Source organism: Parathielavia appendiculata, assembly GCF_033297405.1.
Source record: "Parathielavia appendiculata strain CBS 731.68 unplaced genomic scaffold N657scaffold_1, whole genome shotgun sequence".
NCBI lineage: Eukaryota > Fungi > Ascomycota > Sordariomycetes > Sordariales > Chaetomiaceae > Parathielavia > Parathielavia appendiculata.
The window spans coordinates 2,037,373-2,060,750 of record NW_026944220.1 but is presented as its reverse complement, the minus strand read 5'-3'; the positions used below and the strand labels follow the sequence as shown (position 1 = coordinate 2,060,750).

Sequence of the window (23,378 nt, the reverse complement as noted above, 5' to 3'; positions counted from 1 at the left end):
CTGATCCGCCGGACCTGGAAGCTTTTTGTTTCCTTCCTCCTGAAGCCTGCCACCTAATGTGTATTTTCCTGAAACTGAAGCTGAAACAACGTCATGGCTGGTAAAGTTAATTCGATTTGAGTTCTCCTATTCCCGGTCCGCGCTTTTCATTACTTTTCGGGGAGAACATGTCCCGCTGATGACGCTGTCATACGGTTGGTCACCGACAAGCCCCTTCCTGCCCGATGTTGTTCAGCCCAGGATGGATCAAACAACTTGGCGAGAATGGTTGAGGTCTGACAGTCAAGTCAGTTACACTGCCATCATTTGAACAGCCAGTCGAGTGATCCAATTGTTGTGGCGACAGTTTCGGCCGCATTCCGAGGGCTTGCATTGAATCTAACCGGCCAGGGAGGCACGAAGGTGATGACGGTCGCCGTCGATATCTCGTCATTGGCTGATGCTCGCCGACGTCTGAGTGGTGCCCGCCATGTTCCTTACCAGCAGCTAAGTCGGTGTATGTGCATGTCGTATGCACGCCGCCACATGTCTCGTTCCATGGTTTGTTGTCGGTAGACGCGGTGAACAAGGCGAGCTGGCTGCTGTATAATTGGAAGGCTGGTCCATGAAACACGTACGTCGAGTCCTTGCAATGGCGCCTACACTACCCATCGTCGTCCCTCTTCCCCGCCGTGGGATTGCACCATGACCCGATATCGTGATGAATTTTCCCTGGGGCCGGCTGGCTGCTTTTATTGTCGCTGCTCTGGCCCTCTCGCCCCGCCGGGCCTTCACATCTCGCACTGACTGCACATCCGAGACAGGTTCCGGTCTCACTCTTGATGCAGATACCCGGTATCACAAGGCTTGGACCGTCCCAATCTCCGGAGCGAAGCCTCTGTTTGGCCTGAACAAGCGCATTCTGGACGTCGGGAGGAGAGACTGTGTTGCCAACGGCTCCAATTATTGCTTCGGTAACAATGTCGACTTCTGTGCCGGCTGCGGAAACTGCTGTATCGAAGGGAACTACTGTTGTGGGAAAGGGAAAGTGTGTTGCGGATCCGGCTGCTGTGAAAGCGACCAGATCTGTTCTGAGGCGAAATGTCTCAATCCTCTGTAAGTCTGGGTCTGCTGTGATGTGGGTTGAGTAATGTCAGGAGTTAATCAGTCAAAGGGCGCCCGTAACTGCCACCTCAACCATCTTCCAGACCGTCAATCTAGTTGCAACGCAGCGAGCCACGGTTGTGATAGTTGTGATTGAAAAATCAACCGTCGTCTCTGCTGTCGATGCCACCATATCGACTGCTGCCACTCAGACCAGCATCGTGTGGGTGACCGCGACGGCAACTGCCCTTGCAGAAAGGGCACCCACGGGTCTCGGTCTGCCAGATCAAACCACATCGGACCACGTAACATCAACCGTGCCGCCACAGAATTGCAACGATGCTGCTCTTCGTCCGAGGCAAGCGAAGCAGGGGCCTCCTCCAACAGTGACCAGCTATGTCACTGAGACTACCGAACTCACGAGCATCTCTACAACATTCATCACTGTGCACACAACTTCAACCGAAGTGACTACCGTCTATCTAACCAACACTCGGTATGTCCCAACCAAAGATTTCCTCTCAAACCTCCATACACCGATTACTATCTCGCACCTCATACTAACCGCCCAATCAGGGTGCTGAGAGCAGATACAACAACCACCATCACTTCCACTCTGACCCTCACCTCCCATCGATCCTCAACCTCGACCCTCACAACAACAGCACCAGCCAGTCCCATCATCCCCCCTTCAACCGCCAGCTCTCAGCCAGACGCATCCACCTCCCTCAACCCCATCTCAACCCCCCCTCAACGACTCCCAACCCAAACCATAGCCGGCATCGCGGCAGGCAGCAGCGTCCTAGCCCTTTTCCTCGCAGGCTTCGTGATCCTCGCTGTCCGGCGCCGCCATCACAGCTCCCCCAAACAGGATGAGGACGGCGAGGTATTCTCCACCGGTACTAGCATCTTCCATGATAATACCCCTGGCGGCGGCGGCGGAGATTCTATGGCTATGAGACAGCCGACTCTACCGGTCCTGCCACACTTCGCCGTGCTGCCGCCGGCGCATCACGCCGTCGAGTATCGGCTTCCTGTCACTGCTGCTGGCGCTGCTGCGGGGGGAAGTTATGGAAGGCAGCAGCAGAAGCATGGGGCTGGAGGAGAGTATCTGGTCGTCATTCCCCCACCTCATCGCGGCTACAGACACTATGTCGCTCGGGGGAGAGGTGGTGGCGATACTGCTCATGGTGCTAGTGGTGGCGGGCATCAGAGGAATGGATCGGGGTATACCACGCTCGTTGGCACACCCAGTCCCACTGTCGCCGGGTTTGGACTTCATCCTGCTAGAGGGGACGGGGCGTCAAGGGCTGCAGGGCTATGCGGTGGGGTGTCCTTGGCCCGGGCCGGTAGAAGCTGATGACGGTTTTATGTTGCCTCCTTGGGCTTTGTCCTGGCCATGCGACTGAGGGTGGACGGCGCGGGGTGGATTCTTGGCCTTTACCTTCTTCGGATGCCGGCTCGCCGCGTATACCAGATTGTGAGCATCCGATGGCTCAAGCAGCAGTGGTGGGAGAGCTGGAAGGTGATGATGTGGCTCGGGAGTTGGATGAGGCTGATAATGGTTGGCGCGGGTGACTTGGAAACGAGATTTTTCCTCATCTTCCGCCTCACCTTTCTAGCTTCTTCGGTTTCGGTCTGTCTACATGGTTTTCCCTTTTTCTTTCTTTTTCCTTCTGTTTTCGCGGATACCACATGAGCATCTTCATAGTAAACGGAGAGGATGAAATTGGGGAACGGTGAAATACGGATTAAAAAGGAAAAGGAACGACGGCGAGTGTAGCCTAAAAGAAGTGACCACTAGGAAGGGAACTGGTGGCTGACCACAACTCACAAAGCTTTCCACGCAACGTTAAAGGTAAGGCGTCTTGGTCATTTCGGGATTTGCTTTCCTCAGCACAGTCAAAAGGTACCTTGGTTTACGGCAAATTCTGCTTTGTGAAGATTGGGAGAAAGATGAAAGATGTACTCAGAACCATCCTATTCATTATCCATCAAAGAAGTCTTCCGCTATCCAAACCAAGCTGCCGCACAATCCTCGTGCTCCAAATATACAGAAAGGCGTATACCACCGATCCAGCAGCTGATTACAATATACACTATCCTCGTACCACACGATTCTCGTGTTCTTTCCAGGCGCTATCCAAGGCTCGCCTCGTCCGTCATCTCAGCCCAAGCCTCCCATGTCATATAACTCAGGCAAGCCGAGGGTATATGCCCATGATTTCCTCATCGCTCATACTTCGGCAACGGCTCGGCTGGCCGACTCTGCCCGGTTTGAACCATCGAAGATCCTGCCACCGCCGAAACATAAGCGTAATGTGGCCCATAGGCCTCCTCGTCCCCCAGCACCGGCGCCGACGGCTCAAAGTTATCTGGGGGAGCGCTCGGCCCTGCTAGCGGCGCTAATGGTCTTGACGGCGCGGCGCCGCTGCCTGCTCCGTTGTCATAGTCGTCCGGGACCTCTGGTGGTGCGCTTGCCTCCGCGAGGAGTCGCCGTCGTTCGAGTTCTTGTTTGTCTTCCGATGGGTGGGCCTCTGCTCCGTTGGAGAGGTCCTCTAATGTTGGCGCCGAGGGCTCCGCGGGTGATTCCTGTTGCGTCGGGTTGTCCGTCCCTTGCTGGTGTGAAGGGCCGGCCACAGGGATCGGAAGATGATCGTCAGCGTCGTATGTACTCTCGCCGTTCGGTTGGAGCGAATTAGAGGGACCTGCGACAGGCTCATCTGGTAGCGGTTGGCTGGGCAGCAATCGCTGCTCGGCACGTCTGATGCGCTCTTTTTCAGTAAGGCTGCTCTCGTCCTGTACGATTGGAGGAGGGATGTAGTGGGGGGCGGGAAACGACTGCGGAGGAGCGGTGGCCCAGGGGGGATAAGGTTGAGGCAGATGTGTGTGAGGTGATGGAGCGTACTCGAGAGGATAGTTTTCTGGCGGATAGCCATCCTCATCATATGGAAGGGTCTGCCGAGGCTGTCTCCCGGTCCTTGCACCCTCATCCACGTCAGTCTCTTGGGCCGGAACAGTGTAGACGGACGGCTCTGGCTTCGTCGGCCCCTTGCCGCGAAGCCGGCTACTGTCCGTTGTTCCCACGACGACCTCAAAGACCACGCAGATGACGCCTTTCTGACGCCGGAGCCTGTCCGTATCGATGATATTCGTACCCCAAGCAGCCAACGAGGGCACACCGCAATCGTGTGGACTGCCGACCACTCCTAGCGTCCCGGTTACGGGGCTCAGCCCTGAACCAGACGGCTTGATGCTTTGGATTTGGTTGGCCAGCTTGCCTCCGAGGTCTACAATCACCTCTATTTGGTACTTGAACGATATCATCTCGTAGGGAACGCCTTTAATTGTAGGAAAGACGTCTGGTGGCACCCGCACCGAGGCCGTGAGACTGGTAGACAGTGTGTCAGGGTCGATGATGAGCGGAGCAAAGGCCTGAGACAAGTCCTTTCGGAACACGCTGCAGGAACCAGCCGAGGTCAGGGAAAGACCGCCCAGACCAGTCTTGGACTTTGGGTAGTACTCCTCTTTCTCCAGCGGCCGGGCCTCGGATTTGGGGAGCTCCTTGAGGAGCAATGGTGGCGAGGAATCGATCCGTCCCAGCCTGTAGAGAGTGACAATGACCCCATGCATGCTCTTAATCTGTCGGATATGCTGCACTGAAATCTTGATGGGCACCACATCTCCCCTGAGGCAACCTCCTTTTTGTAGTTCGATCGTCGCCGTGATGGTCCGCTCCTTCTCGGCAGCGATCTTCTTCCCTCCCAGTGGAGCGGTGATGGCTACCGCTTGATGTGCATCGACACCTTTGCTTCGACCTGTGCTGCCACTCACGACGCTCTCGCTACTTACGCTCCTGACATCGCTCTGCGGACGCTGGGCATCGTTTGCTGTGGTCTCTTGTCCCAGCTCCTCACCGATTACGGATAGGGAGCCTTCGGTAGAGTTCTCGTGTGCTCGAGTGGAGTCAAGGTCAGATATTGGCGGAGCCGTATCAACTGCAGCCGCGCTCTTTCCCGCGCTCGCAACTGGATGCCTTTTCTCCTTCTTTTTGTGCCTCTTTGAGATAGGTTCAAGGTAGATGGTACGCGGTCGTGGCGGGGTCAGGGGTCCAATATCGAGCTTCTCGACGAGATCCACTTTCCGCTCGCAGCTGGTTTTAGACGGGGTTTTGGTCCCAATAGACGCTGGTCGGGTCAGGGTGGCCGTGATCATGTACGATATGGTCCCGCGTTCAAACTGTAGACTACAGGTTAGCAAATGGGACTGGCCGTGAATGGACAAATGTCGCACGCGGCACATACATCTATGCTGGTCGGTAACCCATCTCCAGGAAAGAGGAGGTTGAAATTGAACTCGTATCGGCCCGGCTCAAGCCTCCCGTCCCCACTGAGTATCTGCTCATCCTGGAACAGTCTCACGCAGCCGTTACTCAGGCCTTTCTGACGCGAGATCCGGCTCGAGGAGCTCAGCGCCTCACCGGGGTCGATTATGGGTTCGTTGGCGGTTGTGTTGGGTCCTTTGTAGACGCGCATGTACCCATGCAGCGACACAACCAAATGGGTGATGCGGACGGGTTTGACGACAGTCAGGACTACGGCGCCCTGCACCTGGTCGCCGGCGCCATATTTGCGATGGGGTTCGGCCGGGCGGATGTGGAAGTCGGCAATGTAGCGGGTACGTGATCGCAGCGGCAGGGTGAAGCGAGAAAAGAAGGAGAGGTTGCTGCTTGAGGAGGGGTCCTCTGAAGCTGACGCGGGCGCAGGGGAACGGTCGGCGGCGCGGGTGTCGGCTGGCTTCTTGGAGAAGCCCATCTAGGATCAGGTATCTGGATTCTGGCTGCCGCGGCAGAGAAACGGGTATGCAATGCGGTTGCGTGCGTGACACGTTCTTGGGGCGGCGCTAGGGGACCTCGCGGTTCGAGATGAGGCTTCGGGTGGGTGAGTGTAAGGCTTCGTCCGTGACACTGCCCACGCAATACGCGAAGTTCGGGAAGATGGGCGGACGAACCCCCCCAGGAGTCGTATCCGTGCACGGGAGCGTCGGGCTGCGCGCTGGAGGCGTCGGACCAAGCACGCGCCGGGATCGCGACGAGGAAATCGGCAGCAGGGTCGAACAGATCGAAAAGCCAAGAGATCGTGGATGAGATGGGAGCTCGCGGGTTGCATATGCCAAGGCTGGACTCGCTGGTTGCTTGGCTTTTGCCAAGATGACAGGAAAATCGTGGAGAGCAAGAAAGTTCGGAGGATGCACGAATAAGACGACTCGGGAGATGCGGGGTTGGGTTCCACGCGACGCTGCCTGAAAAGCTTAACGTTATCATCCCGCTGCTCCGCACAAGCCGAGATTTGGGCGACAATTGGAGGTCGCAGCATGTCACCTGAAAATCCACTACAATCCGTTGCTTTGATGGACATTATAGGTGTGTGCCTTTGGTCTGACAACGAATGCAGTCATCTTTGGATCCGACTAGTTCCCTGATCTGCCAGTGAGGAGTGTCTGCCGAGCCTGCGTGCTTGATGGTGGTGTAAGACGGCTTTGTGGGTCCTGGAAATGCCCGTTGGGAGCCGGACGATGGACGTTGTCGACGACGTAGGAATGGATCCAGTTTAACAGGTCGAGCAAAGCCACACAGTACACAAGAAAGATAACGGCATCAGGTGCGGTCACCCATAGCGTAATGTCAATGAGCTGTATTGATGATGAGAAGGGGTGAGTGGCTTCCTTCCTCCCAGAGAGAGGAAGGTTGGGGTTAGGGTACGGAGTCCGGAGAACCTAGCTCTGCATTGTACATACAGCTCGCCTGAGCTTGAAATGCAGTGGTAAGCACTGGCTGTTGATCAGTTGAGTTGCCTGTATCCATACCTTACTCCGTACTAGAAGTTCAGACCAGTCCCGAAGACAGACATCTGAACTCAACTGCTCGAAAGGTTTACTTGATTCTCGTTTTATCACTTATTTTGCTCTGCCTGGGGAACTGATAAAGTAACCACGGATTCGGCGCTCATTCAACGAGCCAAGCACCCGACGCCCGGTGTGCCAAGAGTTTGACTGCGCCTTCTGCACTTTAATCCAAAACATCGTATCGACTATCCGCACGTACCTAGTTTAGTCATCCATATCACACCCCGGGCCCCGTATCGCCTTCACAGTCCGAGTCAAGGTCATCGGCCTCTCGATTCGTCGCATGCATAAGAACTGGTCGGATTTCACTGTGGTAGCAATTTGGATTATGGAATCTCGTCATCTATGCAGCCCATCTCTAAATGACCACCGACCGCCACCATGAGGGATATTACCGAGCTGCCGCACGACCTCTTCATTCTCGTTATCTCGTTCCTTCCGCCACGGGATTGTGTGCGATGTCGCGCTGTTTCTCGACGATGGCTTGCTGCTTTTACGACCGACCTCGTCTCTCAGCTACTGTTGCGCTGGAATTTCCCCCGATGCCGTGAGCTCCGCCTAGCTGCAGCTGCGGCCTCGTTGCCTTCCTCATCAGCAGCTTTCCCAAGAAATCTCCAGGCCGAACTCAGAGACGTGGCCGAGCAAAGGCCCGACTGGTCCTCGACGTTCGCTGAAGTGGCTCGTCGATACTTTTATCTGGCTCGGGGACGTCCTCGTGTCGTTGACAAGCTCGAGCTTGCCCCAAGCAGTAGGGAAAACGGATCCATCTTCTCGTTCTGGGGAGTAGCACCTTGGAACAGGTTTTTACGCTTGGACCAAAAAACCTGGAACTTCCATTACCCCGACCCGGTTTGGTCGTACAGCCAGGAGGATGGAGTCCTGGTGTACCCTGCTGCGCTTGGGTCCGAAGATCACTGGGCCCCAGACCGGTGCGCGGGGCACGTCTACCGTATTCTCGACCTGGCCACTGGTCACCGGGTCGCGGTGCCATTCGATGTTCGTTCGAAGCACATTCGTCGAGTTCGAATGGCACAAGGCGTACTCATCTTTGAGTGGGCAGAAGCACTGCCATTTCACCAACTGAACCCGCTCGAGGTTGTACATCGTCACTTCGTGACGGCCTTCGACGTCTTCCGCAAGCCTGCTGCCACCAGCCCAGGGGAGACATGGACTGTCGAATTCCGGTCCGAGTGGAAGCTGCACTTCCTCGGCCTGCCCCTGAACTGCTCCGACCGTTTCTTCTCCGCACACACAGCCACCCACTATGCCGTGTACTTGTGGCAACCCAACCGCTCGCTCTACCAGGATGACCCCATTGAACAGCTGGCGGTGTGGGACATCTCCTCGCCCAGCTCGTACCGCCCGTCGGAAGATCCAAAGGGTGACAAGAGGCCCGCGGTTGCTCGAGCTCCATCCCTGCCCTCTGGTTTGTGGAATGGGCAGAACAGCAGGGTTGCTGGAGCGACATACAGCCTGGATGAAGATAAGGCAGATCCTAATAGGCGGAGGAGAGCTTCTCTTGCGGTTGCTACTGCTGGGCCGCAGGTTATCAGGCGCATGGCATGGCGTGAATTGGATTTCTACGGACTGCGCCAGCGGGTAACGCCTCAACTCAGGTGCCTGGCCCTGGATAATCGGAACCTGTACGTGGTTGAAGAAGAGCACCGGTGGACTGATGGCCAGCACAGCTCCCTAAATCCTCCACGAGCTCACATGGTCCGAAGCACGGCGATTCCAGTCATTCCAGAGCCAGTGTCTTCTCCTCAGGCAGTCTACCCGCTTGCCACTCGGTCGGCTACTGATTTAACTGCTGATCTCGAGCCTGTCGCGCTTTCCACAATCGTCGATGGGCCGGTCAATGGGCCCATATGGCTGGACGAATGCGGCGCCAACGGGGCCGTCAACATGAACTTTTGCGTGCGCGTGGTGGACGCGAACGGCAGTGCTCGACCTCTCGAAGCTAGCGCCGAGCATATTCCTGATCGACTGCGGCTACCGCTCTCGATGGACCCTGCGGGCCGGCCCTGGGTACTCGGCGAAACCAGCTCTCAGAACGCCGTCGTGTCGACCCGTTGGCCTGGCTGTGCCCCGTGCTGGCGCCATGAAGACTTTCCTTACCTCACCGTCGCCGAGATGGTGGACTTTGCCGCAGGGGTCCGAATTATCGCCCGCCATCGCTTCATACTCGAGATCCTATCCGTACACATCCGTCCTACTGTCACGGTCAAGGAGATCTCGGCGATCCAGGTTAAAGGTGATTCAGGGACCGCTAGGCGGCGATCTAGCGAACCGAACGCGGTTCCTGCAAGAACCAGGGAAGTGGACTTCCCCGACGAGATGTGGTCGGAGCTCATTGCTAAGGGTTACATTGCTGGGGATGAGCGGTGGGTTGTTGGAGAGGACGGGAGAGGGAGAATCACTGTTGTGAGGTTCTAAGTGTCATCTTGGTCAGTGACGGGACCAGCCAGGTTCCAGCAGCTGGTTCAAAGCCTAGACTGGAGTGGAGTGAAGTCACTGACAAGGGAACTGAAGCTTATATTCAGGATAGGCATTCTCCGAAGCACATACGGAGTGTTTCTTGTAACGAGCACGCAGCACATTTGAGTTCGAACCTTAATCACCTCTCAAGCCAGAGCAGCAAATCTGCCTGGCGCTTATTTGCAGCTTTGCTTGACTCCCACACTAGCCGACAGCTGGGGGAGCTGCAGCCCGGATTGGGCAGCGGTGTGGCTGAGCCAGGTACATGCAAGCACTTCAATGAGACGGAAGGCTCCTAGCACTCAGCTCTCCACATCAATCCCTTGCCTCCACAATTCGCCATTGTCAACCCATGGCCTCGAAGACGTCGCATCCCCGATTCTCACAAGTCAAAGTGTGGCACTCATCCGTCAGCCACTGGCAGCTCAGCCATGCGACTCCTAAACGTGGACACGTTCAAGTTAGAGGACTTCTTCTACGTGGATCCTCCTCCTTACGCTATCCTGTCACACACATGGGGCAACGACAGCGAAGAAGTGTCCTACCGCGATGTACAGGACGGAAGGCTGGACTTGGACTCGGCCCGGCCGCTCAAGATGACGGGTTGCTGCAAACAAGCCAAGTCGGATGGCTATCAATACGTCTGGATCGACAGCTGTTGCATCGATAAAGCCAATTCGGTAGAACTCCAGGAGGCTATCAACTCCATGTTTCGTTGGTATCGAAACGCCGCAATCTGTTACGCTTACCTCTCTGATGTCCCCTTCAAAGTCTTTTCCTCAAGCCGTTGGTTTCGGAGAGGATGGACCTTGCAAGAGCTCCTTGCGCCACTCAATCTCCGCTTCTATGACAGAGAGTGGAAGTGTATGGGGACAAAAGGGGAGTTGTGCGATGTGGTCGAGAGGGTCACGGGGATACCGACTTCGTTTCTGTTGGGGATCACCGAGCTCCATCACGCCAGCGTCGCCCAGCGGATGTCCTGGGCGGCCAACAGAGTCACAAAACGACAGGAGGATATTGCTTACTGCCTTCTCGGCATATTTGGCGTATCAATGCCAATGATATATGGCGAAGGGGAGAAGGCTTTCCGGAGGTTGCAGGAGCAGATCATGAAGGAACTTGAGGACGATTCGATCCTCGCGTGGCACCTCGAGTCGGAGAGCCCGGGCCACGATAGCATACCTGATGTCGTCTTCGGAACCGTCCTTGCGCCCGCTCCCTCATACTTTGCAAACTCGGGACAGGTCGTCGTCATGGACCACTCTTCGCATTCCTCATTCGAAATCCACGGCGGGAGCCTTCGCCTCTCGCTCGCCGTCCACACTATGGCAAACGGGCAAATTGTCGGTCTTCTCAAATGCGGCCTTGAACGAGATCCGGATAGGGTGGTGGCGGTCCCGCTCGCCGCTGCGCCTGGAGGACGACCCAACAAGTACGTCAGATTGGAAGGCCGACGAGCACGACTGGTCGCAAAACCCACGACTAGAGACTCTCGCTTAGTTCACATTCAGCTTGAGGCCGGGCGCAAGTCACCTCCCCAGTCGTCCGAAGCCTGTTGGTTCCATATTCGGAAGTCCGTCCCTGGGCTGGATGTAGTTGGCGTCCATCCGACACCGTGTTGGCACAAGGAAAGGGCTTTGATTGAGGCGGCTCTCATGCCCACGGCCAACGGGACCCGAGAAATCCTGGTCCGGTTTCAAACCGAGGGCTTGTCGGCCGACTTTGTGGCGGTTCTTGGAGTCGATTCCGAAGCACGACCTCACTACAGTCTCATGGTTGCTGCCAGGAAAACTACCCTAGAGGATATCGCCGGCAACAGCGTGGTTTGGAAGCACAAGGTTATCGGGAACACACGTGCGGATAATGGCACCATGCAGCTGGCCATGGCACTGGAGACTCTCCAGGCTCCCTCTTCGCAGCGCAGATTTGTGCTCAAACCGGTCCTTGTGGTGTCCGACACTGCCCCTGTCACCTTCAATGTGACTGCGAGTCTACGGTTATCCGGGGCCACTGCGCTCTTGGACCATGTACGGCGGATCGACGAACAACGAAAACAGGATGCTGAAAGGATGAGAAAACGATTGGAAAACAAGAAGCAGATACTGGCCGGGAAACAGACTGAGATAAAAAGGATACGGGCTTCCATCAAAGCTCTCGAAGAGCAAGAGCGCCAATTAGTTGCGGAATACGAACGTCAGTGTGGAACAGAAGCGGAGCTTTTCGAGCACTATGGCCGAGTTGAAAGTACGGAAGTAGACTTCCGGAACGGGGTATCACGCCTGGAACGGTACATCAACAGCTATACTGCTGGCGACGAGGACTCTGAGAACGGTGACGGCCTCTCCAAGACCGCAGAAGATTTCCTGCCGTTTGCGATTCAGACGGGATACTACAGCCTCGCGCGCCAGTTCCTCGAGCGAGTGGCCTACTTCTCGGAAACGGGCCCTGCGGGAGCAGCGTCACTTGAACATGCCGTCATGAGAAGTGACGAGGAACTAGTCCGGCTGCTCCTTGAGAAAGGTGCCAAGGCTTGCCCGTCGGATCCCTTCGTGGTTAATCCGCTCTACATTGCCGTCGAGCGGGGGGACGAAGGAATCGCGCGACTCCTCATTGACAACGGAGCCGATGTCCGCCGGCCCTCTCGCGGCGAAACACCTCTCCACGCCGCGGTCAAGCTGGGGTCCAAGAGAATTGCTCGCCTGCTTCTCAGGAAGGGCGCGATCGTGACAGCACCGAATACGAAAGGGATCACGCCGCTAGACCTAGCTCGCGAAAACGGGAGCAAGTTGTGGAGTCTTTTGTGGATGTATGCACCGGAAGCGTATCGTGTCGTCCATTCCTCGCCGAAGTGTGAGATACCGAAGGAAATCCCAGCTGCTGAGATGACACTGGAACTTGAAGCCAAACTGTTCAGTAAGAAGTTTAGGATCTCCCCCGACGACATCCCGGCTGCCGATATGGAAGCGCCCCTCAGGGCAGATCGCTTGGTGCCGGACACGACAACTGTTAACATCAGCGAAGATCCCGAGTCGGAGGCGATGGCTGAGGACCTTCAGATGTTTATCGACGAGGTCTTGCCACTATCAGCGGCAACGATGAATTGGGTATGAAGGATGCCCTTGATCACTTGCGGACAGCACTGGCAGCAAGCGGCAACCATAACTCGAGAGTGGAGACCGAAGAAGTATGGTTGAGCTCTTCACTTTTATTGTACGAGGTCTCGAGGTGTGTCTGCAAGGTTGACAACGTCAGGTGGCGAACTACCACTCGGTACCTGCGGCCCGAATTCATGGCAATGAAGGGGGAGATTCCATGGAGGGTGTTTTGCTGTTCACTTGGTATCTAGGCGCGCTGGAAGGCTGACTTTTCCGGGGTTGACCAAAAAAGAACTCGGCGACTTCAGCAAAGTGATTGGGCCTAGACTTGGTGTTACTGAGTGGTACACTACCTTGCGCAGTCGAGGGGGTGGGAAGCAAAGGACGTACACAGCACTAGTAGAGGGGTAGCATTCACTTTACGTTTCTGAGAAGTATCACGTCGAATACCCAGATGTTTCGTATATCACTCGCACACGAAGCTGGATAGTCTCCCTCGCCCCAGAAGTTAGATCTCACCCCAACCCCCCACCCCCCCGGGTTTCTCACCTCGTCTTCTCTGGGCGAAGCTATTGGGAAAGGTTCTAAACCATGGCCATCTGCCATACCTGAACCTCGCCTGGCAGCATCACTACGATATTTTCTTGAGTGCGACTAGTATTAGGAGTTATTCCTTCCCATATCTCCAGACACACCCAGCCCCGAGTGCCTCGTCAGGCGTATAATTGTGAGAGGATCAGATGTATCGGACCACAACGGCCTTACACAAGAAGAGACCGAGAGAATCTGAAGTGGTGCTCCTCTCTGCTTTCTCAACACTCAACTGTGGATCAGACAAAACACACTTCAGAGGGGGGAAAGCGCTCTTTGTGCGCGAATTACTTACAGTACCAGACACCTTGTGTGTCAGGTATGTGCCTTGATGTCCATGTAAGTGTTGCAGGTAATGTCGCTAAAGTAGTAAGCAAAAGGGGCCAGTGACCTAAGAGCTATTCAGACCACGGCCTGAGCAATAGCATCAACTAGTTTACCAAAGTAGAGCCGATGGACGTAAACCAAACGAGACGAGTCCAGCATTGGAAAAACAAGCCCAATAACAGGAAAGAAGGTTGTAGAGCATCTCAACGTTAGAAATGCCACGATAAACTCCAGGCGCCAAGCAAGGAACGAGAACCGAAGAAAGAATAGGCAGAAATGGTTTTCCCACCTGTGACCAACTCCATTTCACAAACCACCTGCCTCGCAGTAGTGGCCTTATATGTCTCCAGCAAGTAAACAATCCGTCAGCTCTACGCCCTCGCCATCAGCTTGCGCCAAGCGGAAAAGGTAGGCACCCAGGTGGAAAACAAGGAGTCATAACAACCCATCATTCCCGCCCGAGACAAACCCCTTACACCGCAGCCGGCACCTTCAAAAACCGATCATAATACCGATCCATCCACCTTGCCGCATCCTCCCCAGCATCATCAATGCTGGAATCCCAGCGCCCAATAGACCCGACATAGCCGTCCGGGCGCACATTGACGATGGCCACCTCGCCCGGTCCCAGGCTGCCGAGCCACTTGTTTGTGCACAGCGAGCCGCGCGTGTCCTGCTCCGGTATATTGTCCAGATAGAACGTCCAACGGCTGTCTTGGAGAAGGGCGGGCAGGTCTGTGACTTCGATTTCGGATTTGGGCATGGTTGCTGCGGAAACGGTCAGTAAATAAGCGGGTTCATTTAAAGGGATAATGGGGGAACGAACTGATCAGGGCAAAAGTGAAGAGGTGGCTGACGGCTGTGTAGCGCTCCGGTCGGAGGTAGATGTCCTCTGGAGCCGGAGCGCGCGGCTGCTTGGCGTAGGAGATGCTTGCGGCCGCAGAGAGCTGGCTGACGAGCGAGTCGCTCGAGGCGATGGCCTGGCAGAAGGTCTCGAGGAAGATGCGGGACTGGTGGACGTCCCACATCAGCAGATAGACTCGGAACTGGCCCAGCATGGGGATGTCGAGCTGGATGTCGACCGGGTTCGAATCGAGGTAGCGCGTGACCTTGGCCGGCGGCAGAAGACATCCCGGCTTGGCCTCGCCCATGACCCAAGCCTGGTCCTGGCTCATGTTGATGGCGTTCTCGCTGTACTCGGCTCCGATGCCCGAGATGAAGCGGACGTTTGTCTTGAAGTTCTCGGCGAGCGCCTCGGCATCTCCGCCGGCAATCCTGTTTGCGTGCTCGTAGTCGAAGTTGACAAGGTCTAAGGCGATCTTTCTCCGCTCCGCCTCGTAACTCTCGAGTAGAGCTGGCTTGGCAAGTCCTCGGACGGCAAGATTGAGCTTCCAGCACAAGTTCCAGGCGTCGTGCATCGACGTGTTCATGCCTTGTGCAGCCTTGGGCGAGTGTGTGTGGCTGGCGTCTCCGGCGAGAAAGGCGCGGTGGTGGTTGTCGCAGAAGCGGCTTGCGACCCGCTGGCCGATTTGGTATCTGCCGAACCACTCGATGTACTTCCACCCAACCTCAAAGGGAGCCATGATCTCTTTTGCGCGGTGCATGACGAACTCCTGCCCGAGCTGGCTTCTATCCACCTTAGGGCTGCTCTTGAGCTCGATGTAGAAGCGCGTCATATTGCGCTCGCGGGGGATGATCAGAATCGAACCATGCTCCTGCGAGTATACCAGCGTCTTGGACCAGATGTCGGGAAAGTCGGTCTCTAGCTCGCCGTCGAGCACGCCCCAGACCGAGGCCTGCGACATGCCGACGGCCTTGGCATCGGGAATACTCTTTCTGACTTTGGAGTGAGCGCCATCGCCTGCAGAACGGTCAGCCCGGCTTCCCTCAGCTGCGGAGTCAAGGATACACACATCCAACCAGGTATTGTGTGAGCAGAGTCTTGCGGTCCTGCGTCACGTTCGCACGGCAATTGACCTGTAGCGGCCCGCTCTTGCTGTCGCAGACACTGTACGAGTCAAACGCTGTGTTTCGGCGCACCTCGATGCCGCGCTTCTTCAGATCCTCGATGAACAAGCTTTCGACCATGCCCTGGTGCACAAGCAGGATGTACGGGTCCAACACATCGATGACGGGAGGGTAGTGGACTTCGCGGCCAAGTCGACGGAGCGGCTCGTCTGCCGTGCTGCGCCAGAAGGCTATGTCATAAACCCGGACACCGCGCTGGAGCAGGGGGTCTGCCAGGCGCATCTGGCGGAACGTCTCGATCGTCTTGGGCTGTAGACCATCGGCCCTGCAGCAGACGCGGGTCAGAAACCAAGCACAAGACGGAGGGCACCAAAAAAACAACTTGCCTCCCCACGGGCGTCTGATCGGCCCTGTCGTCCACAACCTCCACCTTGACACCCCACCGGCCCAAGTTACACGCCAGCATCAGGCCGGCTGGACCAGCGCCGACGACACAGATCTGGCATTCTAGAGGCGCCTCGGGCATGCTCCGGAGCAGGGACAGGCGGTCGACACACTCGGACTTATCCATCCGGTCCTCGCTCAGCTGGTCCTCGGAGGACTTGTCGAGCGTAGCAGCGGGCACCATGGCTGCTGCGGCCTGTCGGGGACAAGATGGAGGGCGAATGGCGAGCAGGTGTGGCCGGGGGAGACTCTCTATCTGAGCTTCAGGTACGGGGTCTGGGAGGGCCGTCACTATCCAGAGGACGCTGTTCGTTCGCACAATCCAACACGCCGGGGGCTCTCGTCTGTCGGTGAGACGATCTTGGGTTGGACGGTTCGGTGGTTGGGTCAGACAGCGAGGGACGCCACGCTTGGATACGCCACTGGCTCCCGAGACCTTGAAGGGACCCGTGGTCGTGATGTAGTTCCAGCCGGAGTCGCGACAACCAGAAGCGTTGAAACGGGAGCACAAGTTGCCGGGCAGAGTTAAGATGATAACCCGTTGGTTGCCTTATAAAAGCTGCGTTGTATGCTCACGCACTTGTACTTGGACATTACCAGACCAGGAGACCTGGGAGGATGAGAGTTTTGCAGACCACAACCGGGGATCACACTCCATTCAAGTTCCTCTGGAATGGACACTTGTCGCGCGTGGAGCAGTGAAGATGAGGGAAGGAGGAGACATTGCGCTTGGTGCACTACCCATCGGACGACTTCGGGAGATAGCGGTCAACAGTAAGGTTGGGGCTGGGAAGGGGCAATCAATAGGAAGTCGTGGTTCTCAATGTTATTGGAGTTAATGTGAGCCTCTTGGTGGTGGTGGACGGAGCAAGACGGATGGATGCGTGAGACATGCAATCTGGCGATTCATCCTTCCCCGTTTTCCAAACAAGTGGGCTGATTCCATGCAAGCCATGAGCTGATCGGGCCGCCGTCACTTCTGATCCATAGGCTCTTATTGGTTGCCGCGCCAAAAGCCTGCATTTTGTCAAACCGGTGGAGCGGTTTCCAGCAGTCCAGAACCTCGCAGCCTCGGCTGGCACTCCCCCACGCGAGAACCCCTCCGAGGAGCACGGGCTCCCGGGCGCCACCATTCCGGAGCCTGCGCGTGTCCAAGCCTTTTTTGTTAACGCCTCTGCCGTGGCTCAAAGTGGGCACAACGCTGTCTAGCCCAGGGTACGGCATACCTATGCCAAATAACCTCTTGCAGCCTATAGTATGTTATGGATAGGTATGTATGTAATCCAGGAGGATTTACTAACCAGGAGTTTTAGGGGGAGAGGCTGCCTTAAAGATCTCATAAAAACCCAACTCATTTCAAGGCCTTCGAGTTATATCACGCAAAATCCAAGTTCATAGTACACGTGTATAAGATGGTGTCAATTTGGAGTGTATGAACATTAGGTATGCATTGTCCCTTCGTCAGAAGGCAGGCTTGCTTTAAGAAGCCGCTCTGTCCGTTTTGTACCTTTATCCAATCTGCGATGTTTCTCGTCTTGAGATGATTCCGTCCGAGTTTGCCAGGATATGTCCCCTCAAGAGAGCTCTCCCGAACGTTCAGCCTTATAATACTCCTCCCAAGTCCACCCCATATCTTCCTCAATCCACTCTTCTGACCACTCCTCCTCAGGCCACTCCTCGTCAATGACATCCTCTTCCATGGTGTCTTCCTCCTCGTGCTTTGAGCTCCAACTGCCGTCCTCTCCCTCGGAATCAGTACCCACGTTAAAAACTCGCAGTTTAGCAGCTCTCACCTCCCGCGCCTTGTTTAGCGCCTGCTGCTTGGCTTTCGCGATCCTGCGTTCCGAGCATGACCACCTTGCCGCTGCGGCTTCAGACTTTGTGGTATAATCTTGGCCAAGGTCCGTGAAGTTGGAGACGCAGGAACTGCAGTTCCGAGAGGTGCTTTCATGACTCGGCTTGTGGGATACCATGGAAACGTTGGCGGCGCTTATGGCCCCCTCGCTGCTACTGAAGACAATGGTGTTCGTGCTAGAAGGCATTTTGATGGGAAGAGGCAAAGTAAACTTCCGTAAAGATATAGCTATGTGTCTTGATGGACTTGACGATGATGTTTGATCTGGGAGGAGTAGCACAGAAGTGTTCCGCATTTCGCTGCTGAAATTCTGGAGTTTCTGGGAGGAGAAGAGTGTTAGGTATATATACTAGTATCTAGGATTAGTGGGAATGAAGACTCGATTTGATACTTCTCCAGGCCGACATTGTAAACCGGCCTCGTGGATATGGTGGTTGCCTTGTGACTCTGTTGTGGGTGCTTGAACGGCGTCATCGTAATCATAGGACCAGCAGTCTGTTCTTGTTTGAGCTGGCTGTGACAGGGCATATAAGTCTTCGAGACAAAGAAATTATGGTGCATTGTTCACTTGCTGTTCACGAGGAACAGTTTCTGTGTCGAGACGAGGTTGTGTGCTGTTACAATGAGTGTAAACACATTGCTCTTTTAGTGACTTATCTCAACAGTTTTATCTTCCTGAGGAGTTCCCTTTATTCTAAACGTTTCACCTTACTATTGGATTTCCATACTAGCACTATATTACCGTCTTTCACGTGATGCCCTTGCTTGAGTTTAACAGTCATTTTCAATGATCCGATAGAACACTAAATCCGAGGTATTGGACCTTTCCTTAGGCAACCTCCAACTACCGCTATAGACCAGAAGGCCTGTCATGGCTTTGATATGTATGACCAAGGCTAAGGAATGTGGCTGCATTCCTCGGGGAAGCTTTCCGGTCAGAGCTTTGTCCAACACGGCCCCTCACGTGCCTTACATTCCAGCGCATCAGGGCACAGCCAGCTGACCCATAATCCATTCAGACACGCCAACGGACAAAGAAAACAGCTCTCACTCGCTGACCCCTCCTTTAAACCTCACTTCTCCACCAAAACCGTGCTCGCCCCCGGCCCAGTGGCACCCGCTTCACCCCCATGCTCCCTCTCCCTCTCCTCATAGAACCTCTCCACATCCTGCACTACCTTCCTCCCCCTAAACTCCCTCATAATGCCCTGGTTCTTCACCCTCAGCCGATGCTGATACCAAAGCGGCATGCCCGCCAGCACAGCCATCGAGTTCGCGAACGCGGGCAGAACCACCTGGCCGCTCTCACCCCTCAGCACCTGCGCCACAATCGCCTCGGCGACCGTGGCCGGGTCCAGCGCGGGCATCAGGAACGGGCTGTCGTTGTGATACCCCTCAAACAGCGGCGTGGTGGTGTACCCCTGATTGACCAGCACCGTCCTCACTCGCGAGGCATCATACCTCGTCGCCAACTCGGCCGTGAGCCCCTCGTGGAAGGAGTGTGCCGCGGCCTTGGAGGCCGCGTAGTCAACCATGTTGGGCACGGTGACCCAGGCCGCGACGGACGCGACCGTGACCACCATGCCGTGGTTGGTGCGGATCATGTGCGGGAGGAACTCCTGCACCGTGAAATAGTGCGCGAACGTGTTGACGTCAAACGTGAAGCGGATGTCGGACTCCGAGGCGTCGAGGATGGTGCGGCCTTGCACCACCCCTGCGTTGTTGATGAGGATCGTGGGGTCGCCGACGGCAAGGCGGATCTCGCGCGCGACGAGGGAGAGGGCCTTGCGGGAGGTGATGTCGCATTTGAAGTAGTGGACGGTGTGACCTGTGTTGTAGTTAGCTTGTAGGAACGGCGAGAAGTAATGTAGTCAAGCGATGCTTACCAGCTGGGTAGGTCAGGGGCTGGATATCCAACACGACGACCTTGACGCCCCTTTCGGCCAGCAGCTGGACGACCTGCCCGCCAATACCACCGGCTCCCCCAGTGATGACCACGATTTCCCTGGACCAGTCATACTTGTCGTCGACCCAGTTGTTCAGCACTTTGCGAGAGAAGTAGTTGTTGATCCAGCGGATAAGACCAAACGCCAGCAGTTTCTTGAGTCGCGAGTATGCTGTTGGGTGCAGAATGGCCCAGTTCTGGCCCTTCTTAGTGTACTTGGCAAGCAGCAGCAGCGGCAGGACCAACTTGGGGTTGAGTGCTGTGTTGCGGAGGATCTTCAAGACTGTGTCGCCCTTGAAGCCCTCTCGAGGGAGGAGCCCATTGTGCATAGGCATTTTGAGTGTTTTCCTCAGGCTCACGCCTACATAGTTTGAAAGAATGCTCAATGGGCAGGACGTCCCGTCTCATGATGACCTTTTAGTTTCAGCAGTGGGATATGCCAAGCAGCCAGGGAGTGGTGGAGGTGCGGGGAGCTCTCCTCATGTGAAAAGCTGCCGAGGTTGTTTGGGATTGTGATGCGGGGAAGCTTGGGAGCAGATCCAGATGAACAGGCAAGATTGTTGCTCTTGTTGATGTACCAAGTCCTTGTCCGCCAGCCCAGATTACTGTGGTAGTCTGTGGATCGCTGAGGAAATCGGCACGTTTCAGGGGTGACGCAACGTCAATCCACTGATGAGACCGAGGCGGGTGGGTCAACCCGTTGAACAGTCAACCCACCTCTACTACCCTGACGCCTCTACCGCCCTTCTCAGATCCCACTTCAACCCGCTCAGCTCCACACTAACAGCCTCCTTACTCCTCAGCGTCATCACCGCTGCTCTCTGCGCAACGTCAATCAACTTGTCCACCTTCCCTCCCATCGCCAACCCAGTAACCAGCACTCCCATGAACGTATCCCCAATCCCGTTCACGGACACTGCATCCTTCACCCTCTCAACCGCAGGAAACAGCCGCATATAGACCCCTCCAACGTGAGGGTGGCCGTTGATGGACCTGCTCACCACATAGCGTGCATGGTCCGGGTCCCTCAGCCTAGGATCCCCATTTTCCAGCACCGTCGTCAGCAGGGCGCCATCCGCGCCGAGCTTGGTAATGATGGTTGGGATATACGGCAGCAAGTTGACGCTCTGCACAGGAATCCCCGCGTCGGCTATCTCGGGCGACGTGATGTCGACGAACCGCTCCCTGGCCCCGCGCATGATGCCGAACGCGTCGAGCACCTCGAACCACGGGTAGCTGTGCTCCAGGTAGCCGTTGCGCTTGGCCACTTCGTACATGGCTAGCAGCTCGTACTGGTTGGGCGTGCAGAGGTCGACGCTAGGGCGCGGGAAGACGGTGAGCGGGGTGGTGTGAGCGTGGCGCCGGTCGAGCGGCGGGAAGAGACGCTGGGCTTTGGCGGTCGAGACGGGCTCGAAGGCGATCTGCGCGCCGTGGGCGCGGCCGGCGTGAATCCAGGTCTGGATGTCGGCTTCGGACCAGTTGGCGTCGACAACGAGCCATTTAGGCCTGGACGATGCCACCGCTGAGGTCCAGTAAGTGGGAAAGGAGTGTGTTGAAAAGATGGCCATATCGGCCATGGCTAGAACAAGGTTCTTGTGCGCGTCGTTGACGGACACGTATTGCGCCGTGCGAGTGGAGGGATACTCGTGGCCCAGCTGGCGGATGGAGCAAATGTCGAGCCCGGTGGCTTGCAGGGAGGAGAGGATGGTTGAGCCCGCAACATCGTCGCCGACCATGCTGCAGAGCCGGACCTTGCCTTCGTCGCTGACCCTATGTGCTGCCAGGGCGATGTTGTGCCCCACGCCGCCAACAGATTGGCTGATGGTGGCTGGGTTGGATGTGTGTAGTGCCGGTGAAATGCTCTTGGCGTCTCCCAACGTAACACTGCCGGCGTAGTCGCAGCTTAGATCAAGGGCGACTGCTCCTGCCACGAGCACGTCCACCGGATGGCTGTGCTGGACCTGGTCAGTCAAAGAAAGGTCTATGTCGCGACTTGATGTCCTACCTCGAACTTGACTTCCGATTGTACGTCTGACTGTACCTTGACCGCCGGGACGGATGTTTGGTCCGCCCCGTTGATGCCTGAGTAAGAGATGGTCTTGGTCGTAACCGTAGTTTTCACCGTCCTCGGCGAAACCGGTGCCCCGTCCATAAGCTTCGCCAGCTCAACGGCGATCTTGGCCGCCCGCGCCACATTAGACTCGACCAGCGCCAGATTCGCCGGCACGCTCCTCCCCTGTGTGAAATCTTTGATCCTCTGTAGGATATACGGCGTGTTGGTATTGCCAGTGCATCCCTTTTCTTCGGCCTCCCGAACAGCAGTCTCAATAGCCGCCTCCATGTCCTTCCTCGAAACGGCGTATTCCTCAGGAATGGGATTTGCAAACAACATCCCGGACTCTACCCCAAGCTGCTCCTGGGCCAAGATAATGGCCGCCGCCTCTCTCTCATCCCTCACCGTCGATGGACTCGGCACGCCACTCTCCCTCGCCCAAAACGCGGGGAAGTCGGCCTTCCCGCCCTCCGCAAACGTCGACACCAGCACGCCTTGCGTCTCGAGAAACTCCAGCGTCCTGGGAATATCCAAGAAGCCTTTACACCCACTACTCACGACCGCTACCCTCGTCCTGCCGAGCTCCGTCAAATCCGCAGACACATCCATCGACCTCTCCCCGCCGCGGTGCACTCCGCCAAGCCCACCTGTCCCAAACACCCTGATTCCCGCCAACCGGGCGAGAACCATGGTGCCGGAAATCGTCGTCCCGCCATGCGCCCTTGCCTGGTCATTGCCACCCAGCAGACTCCTGGCGGAAAGATACGCCAGATCCCGCCTCGAAGCCTTCTTCGCGCCCTCACGCACCATGCGGCCGACCTCAGCGGGCGTCAGGCCCACGGTGGGTACGCCGGCTAGGATGCCGCATGTCGCTGGGACGGCGCCGTGGGAGCGGACGACCGAGTCTAGGTGCCGGGCCAGGTCATCGGCGAGGGCGCCATGGGTGTAGATTGTGGATTCAAGGGCGACCACGGGTTTGTTGGAGGACAAGGCGGCGGTGACTTCAGGGGAGATATGGAGGAGTGAGGTGAGGGCGTATTGGCGTCCTGGGGTGGTGGTGAAGGAGCGGGAGAAAGAGGGTATCAAAAGGCCGCGGCAGCGGCCGCGGAGAAGGTTGCCCGAGAGGGTGTGAACCCTCGAGATGGCGCGGGCGGCCATCGATGGGATTTGCTCGCCTGCCTTGTTTGCGATATGATATGTCCAAATCTGCCACGATTACCCGTTAATCGCGAGCTATGTACCCTCCCTTAAGAGACTGGGAAACGCATCAGTCTCCGACAAGTGAGTGATCCGCCTCGGCTGGCGGATGATGACGGGAGTAGATCTGTGAGATTTCACTACTTCCAAAGCATCCAAGTCAGAGGATGAAGCTCAGGTGTCATGGGAGGTCATCCAACAAAGTCCAAAGTGGTCGTCTGGAAGGCGCGGAGAATCATAAGGCCCAATCAGGAACATCAATTCTCCACAGTCCCCAGAAAGGTTTGGTGCTGAGAACATGATCGGTTTCCCAATTTGACGTTTCTCCTGCCTGCGGCATCCTCTCAACCGACACAATTCGACAGCTGCGAGAATTTCTAGACTGCTGAAGGTTTGGATTTTTATGGTTTACTGATGCTGTTTCGCTCCCATGGAAAC

The 23,378-nt window shown here is 56.3% G+C and overlaps 8 protein-coding genes across 8 annotated transcripts; 3 read left to right on the top strand and 5 right to left on the bottom strand.

Annotated features, from left to right (window-relative positions):
• Nucleotides 1–700: 700 nt before the first annotated feature.
• On the top strand, nt 701–2,769 carry N657DRAFT_696130 (uncharacterized protein; the record flags this gene model as incomplete). The annotated part of the gene is made up of 4 exons (XM_062797320.1): nt 701–1,027; nt 1,064–1,095; nt 1,148–1,579; nt 1,660–2,769. 4 exons carry the CDS (start codon nt 701–703, stop codon nt 2,441–2,443), a joined length of 1,575 nt encoding a protein of 524 aa, XP_062652525.1. The 3' UTR covers nt 2,444–2,769.
• A 247-nt stretch (nt 2,770–3,016) lies between these two features.
• N657DRAFT_608449 (uncharacterized protein) lies at nt 3,017–6,099 on the bottom strand. The gene is made up of 2 exons (XM_062790267.1): nt 5,388–6,099; nt 3,017–5,322 (listed from the first exon to the last, which is right to left on the bottom strand). The coding sequence occupies exons 1-2, from the start codon at nt 5,895–5,897 to the stop codon at nt 3,313–3,315; spliced, it is 2,520 nt and encodes an 839-aa protein (XP_062652524.1). The 5' UTR covers nt 5,898–6,099; the 3' UTR covers nt 3,017–3,312.
• A 1,269-nt stretch (nt 6,100–7,368) lies between these two features.
• On the top strand, nt 7,369–9,423 carry N657DRAFT_561994 (uncharacterized protein; the record flags this gene model as incomplete). Its single annotated transcript, XM_062788101.1, has 1 exon — nt 7,369–9,423. The coding sequence occupies one exon, from the start codon at nt 7,369–7,371 to the stop codon at nt 9,421–9,423; it is 2,055 nt and encodes a 684-aa protein (XP_062652523.1).
• Nucleotides 9,424–9,896: 473 nt separating this feature from the next.
• Nucleotides 9,897–11,510, top strand: N657DRAFT_534090 (HET-domain-containing protein; the record flags this gene model as incomplete). Its single annotated transcript, XM_062787760.1, has 1 exon — nt 9,897–11,510. A coding segment is annotated over one exon (1,614 nt), but the record flags the coding sequence as incomplete, so codon positions are not given.
• Nucleotides 11,511–13,558: 2,048 nt separating this feature from the next.
• N657DRAFT_39272 (uncharacterized protein) lies at nt 13,559–16,247 on the bottom strand. Its single transcript, XM_062787160.1, has 4 exons — nt 15,833–16,247; nt 15,392–15,771; nt 14,305–15,339; nt 13,559–14,246 (listed from the first exon to the last, which is right to left on the bottom strand). The coding sequence occupies exons 1-4, from the start codon at nt 16,072–16,074 to the stop codon at nt 13,951–13,953; spliced, it is 1,953 nt and encodes a 650-aa protein (XP_062652521.1). The 5' UTR covers nt 16,075–16,247; the 3' UTR covers nt 13,559–13,950.
• Nucleotides 16,248–17,203: 956 nt separating this feature from the next.
• Nucleotides 17,204–18,129, bottom strand: N657DRAFT_639236 (uncharacterized protein). The gene is made up of 2 exons (XM_062791742.1): nt 17,560–18,129; nt 17,204–17,333 (listed from the first exon to the last, which is right to left on the bottom strand). Exons 1-2 carry the CDS (start codon nt 17,930–17,932, stop codon nt 17,266–17,268), a joined length of 441 nt encoding a protein of 146 aa, XP_062652520.1. The 5' UTR covers nt 17,933–18,129; the 3' UTR covers nt 17,204–17,265.
• Nucleotides 18,130–18,818: 689 nt separating this feature from the next.
• On the bottom strand, nt 18,819–20,025 carry N657DRAFT_608440 (NAD(P)-binding protein; the record flags this gene model as incomplete). The annotated part of the gene is made up of 2 exons (XM_062790266.1): nt 18,819–19,588; nt 19,719–20,025. The coding sequence occupies 2 exons, from the start codon at nt 20,023–20,025 to the stop codon at nt 18,819–18,821; spliced, it is 1,077 nt and encodes a 358-aa protein (XP_062652519.1).
• Nucleotides 20,026–20,412: 387 nt separating this feature from the next.
• N657DRAFT_629793 (uncharacterized protein) lies at nt 20,413–22,901 on the bottom strand (the record flags this gene model as incomplete). Its single annotated transcript, XM_062790919.1, has 2 exons — nt 20,413–21,645; nt 21,696–22,901. 2 exons carry the CDS (start codon nt 22,899–22,901, stop codon nt 20,413–20,415), a joined length of 2,439 nt encoding a protein of 812 aa, XP_062652518.1.
• Nucleotides 22,902–23,378: the final 477 nt, after the last annotated feature.

Bases quoted from the DNA above. Each gene is read 5' to 3' on its own strand.
- N657DRAFT_608449 (XM_062790267.1), bottom strand. From the start codon at position 5,897: ATGGGCTTCTCCAAGAAGCCAGCCGACACCCGCGCCGCCGACCGTTCC. The intron at 5,323-5,387 runs GTATGTGCCGCG...TGTAGTCTACAG, and splicing joins GGTTACCGACCAGCATAGAT to TTTGAACGCGGGACCATATC.
- N657DRAFT_39272 (XM_062787160.1), bottom strand. From the start codon at position 16,074: ATGGTGCCCGCTGCTACGCTCGACAAGTCCTCCGAGGACCAGCTGAGC. The intron at 15,772-15,832 runs GCAAGTTGTTTT...CGTCTGCTGCAG, and splicing joins GATCAGACGCCCGTGGGGAG to GGCCGATGGTCTACAGCCCA. The intron at 15,340-15,391 runs GTGTGTATCCTT...ACCGTTCTGCAG, and splicing joins CACACAATACCTGGTTGGAT to GCGATGGCGCTCACTCCAAA.
- N657DRAFT_639236 (XM_062791742.1), bottom strand. From the start codon at position 17,932: ATGCCTTCTAGCACGAACACCATTGTCTTCAGTAGCAGCGAGGGGGCC. The intron at 17,334-17,559 runs CTGAGGAGGAGT...GACAATGCATAC, and splicing joins TGTCATTGACGAGGAGTGGC to CTAATGTTCATACACTCCAA.